The 1,791-nt window shown below is 41.3% G+C and overlaps 1 protein-coding gene across 1 annotated transcript; it reads left to right on the top strand.

The window, feature by feature from the left end:
* Positions 1–375: 375 nt before the first annotated feature.
* Positions 376–1,251, top strand: LOC127092188 (uncharacterized). Its single transcript, XM_051031018.1, has one exon. The coding sequence runs from the start codon at positions 376–378 to the stop codon at positions 1,249–1,251; it is 876 nt and encodes a 291-aa protein (XP_050886975.1).
* Positions 1,252–1,791: the final 540 nt, after the last annotated feature.

Raw genomic sequence — 1,791 nt, forward strand, 5'->3', positions numbered from 1 at the left:
TTTATTAGAGAACTTGTGGAGGATAAGACTGTAGTCTTAGAGCATGTTGTTACTGAGATGCAGTTAGCTGATATTTTTACAAATGCTTTTGATGCAAATCAGTTTAAAGTCCTGAGAGGAAAATTAGGGATTTGCATTTATGAAGACTTGTAGCAATTAATATGGAGTGGAAAAAGTAATCAAATTAGTGTCTATGTGGCTAAAATAAAGCGCCCCCATTATGGTAAATCATCACCTTGTTTTGGAAATACCATCTATTCCGTCTTCACACGCTACCCCCATAACCTCACTACCTACTCCAACTCTTCCATCTTCATGCTCCTTCTTCACAAACCTCTGCTAGGGCAACCGTGCTTTTTCCATAAAAACTCCAAAATGTCACAACATCAAGATACATTTGCTTCTAAAAATACTAAGCCCACTCAAAAGGTTAGTGCTCCTTCCATGGGCATCCCTGATGATGAGATTCTGGATGTTGCTCCATTCTCTGTTATTCCTGGTGCGGACATTGATTTGAACCAACCCATCTCCATTGATGCCTCCGATGTTGCATGCTCCAATCAAGGTAACACCTCTAGTATCCCTTCTGGTTCAACTCCTGTCGCTCACTCTAGGGAAGATAAACACTACACTGATCGTGTTATAAGAGACCTAGTCACTAGAATTATTAATGAAGGTCACCATGTGAAGGGAGTTTCTACTCCCCTTTCTCAAATGTACCCCTCTCCTGAGGTTGAACAACATAGTGGTAAGGATGACGATTCCTCCAGTTCTGAGAAGGACTTGGCTGCTGAAGGGTTATGCTCTCTAGGGAAAACTGTGTCTGAAAAAGGAAAATTTGTGGCATCTAAAACTGCCAATGCTTCCCACTCTGAGAAGCATGATGATGCAAATGATGTGATTGATCTAAAGGATGGTAGCTCTGATGATCAAGAGGAAAGCTTACTTCATCACCTAAAGCCAAGTGTGGCTAAACGCATGAAGACTCGCAAAGGAAGATCTGTGGCTGAACTTACGTCAGCTAGAAAAGCTAAGAAGACTATTGGTATTGGTCCCTCCAAACCATGGAGCAAGGTTGAAGTAAAGAAGAGGAAGGTAAGAGATGATTTTGAGCCTGAAGAGGATGTTGAGGAAGATGTCCCTGACATATCGCCTGTGAAGAAAACCACTGTTAGGAAGTCTCCTAGTAAAGTCCCTGCTGTTCATTTGGATAACATCTCCTTCCATCTTGAGGATGGAGTTGCGAAGTGAAAATTTGTGATTCAGATAAGGGTGGCTGTGGAAAAGGAGTTGGGAAAAGATGTTGTTGATGTCAAGGAGGTCATGGACCTGATAAAAGTTGATGGGCTGTTGAAGACTGTTGTTGGGTTCTCTCAATGCTATGAAGGTTTAGTGAAGGAATTTATTGTTAACATTCCTGAGGACATTTCTGATAAGAATAGCAAGGATTTCTGCAAGGTGTATGTGAGGGGTAAGTGTATATCATTTTCTCCTACTGTTATTAATAATTTTCTAGGCAGAGATAGTGAGGGTGCAGGAGAACTAGAAGTTACAGACAATCAGGTCTGTAGGGAGATCACAGCTAGGCAGGTGAACGTTTGGCCTATTAAAAATCATCTTCCTGCTGGGAAGTTGACTGTCAAGTATGCCATCTTGCACAAAATAGGAGCTGCTAATTGGGTCCCTACCAACCATATCTCCACCCTTGCTAATACCCTTGAAAGGTTTATTTTTGCTGTTGGAACAAAAGTGAAATTTGACTATGGTAGGTTTATGTTTGAACAAATCATC

The sequence above is a fragment of the Lathyrus oleraceus genome, chromosome 1 (assembly GCF_024323335.1).
Source record: "Lathyrus oleraceus cultivar Zhongwan6 chromosome 1, CAAS_Psat_ZW6_1.0, whole genome shotgun sequence".
Lineage (NCBI taxonomy): Eukaryota > Viridiplantae > Streptophyta > Magnoliopsida > Fabales > Fabaceae > Lathyrus > Lathyrus oleraceus.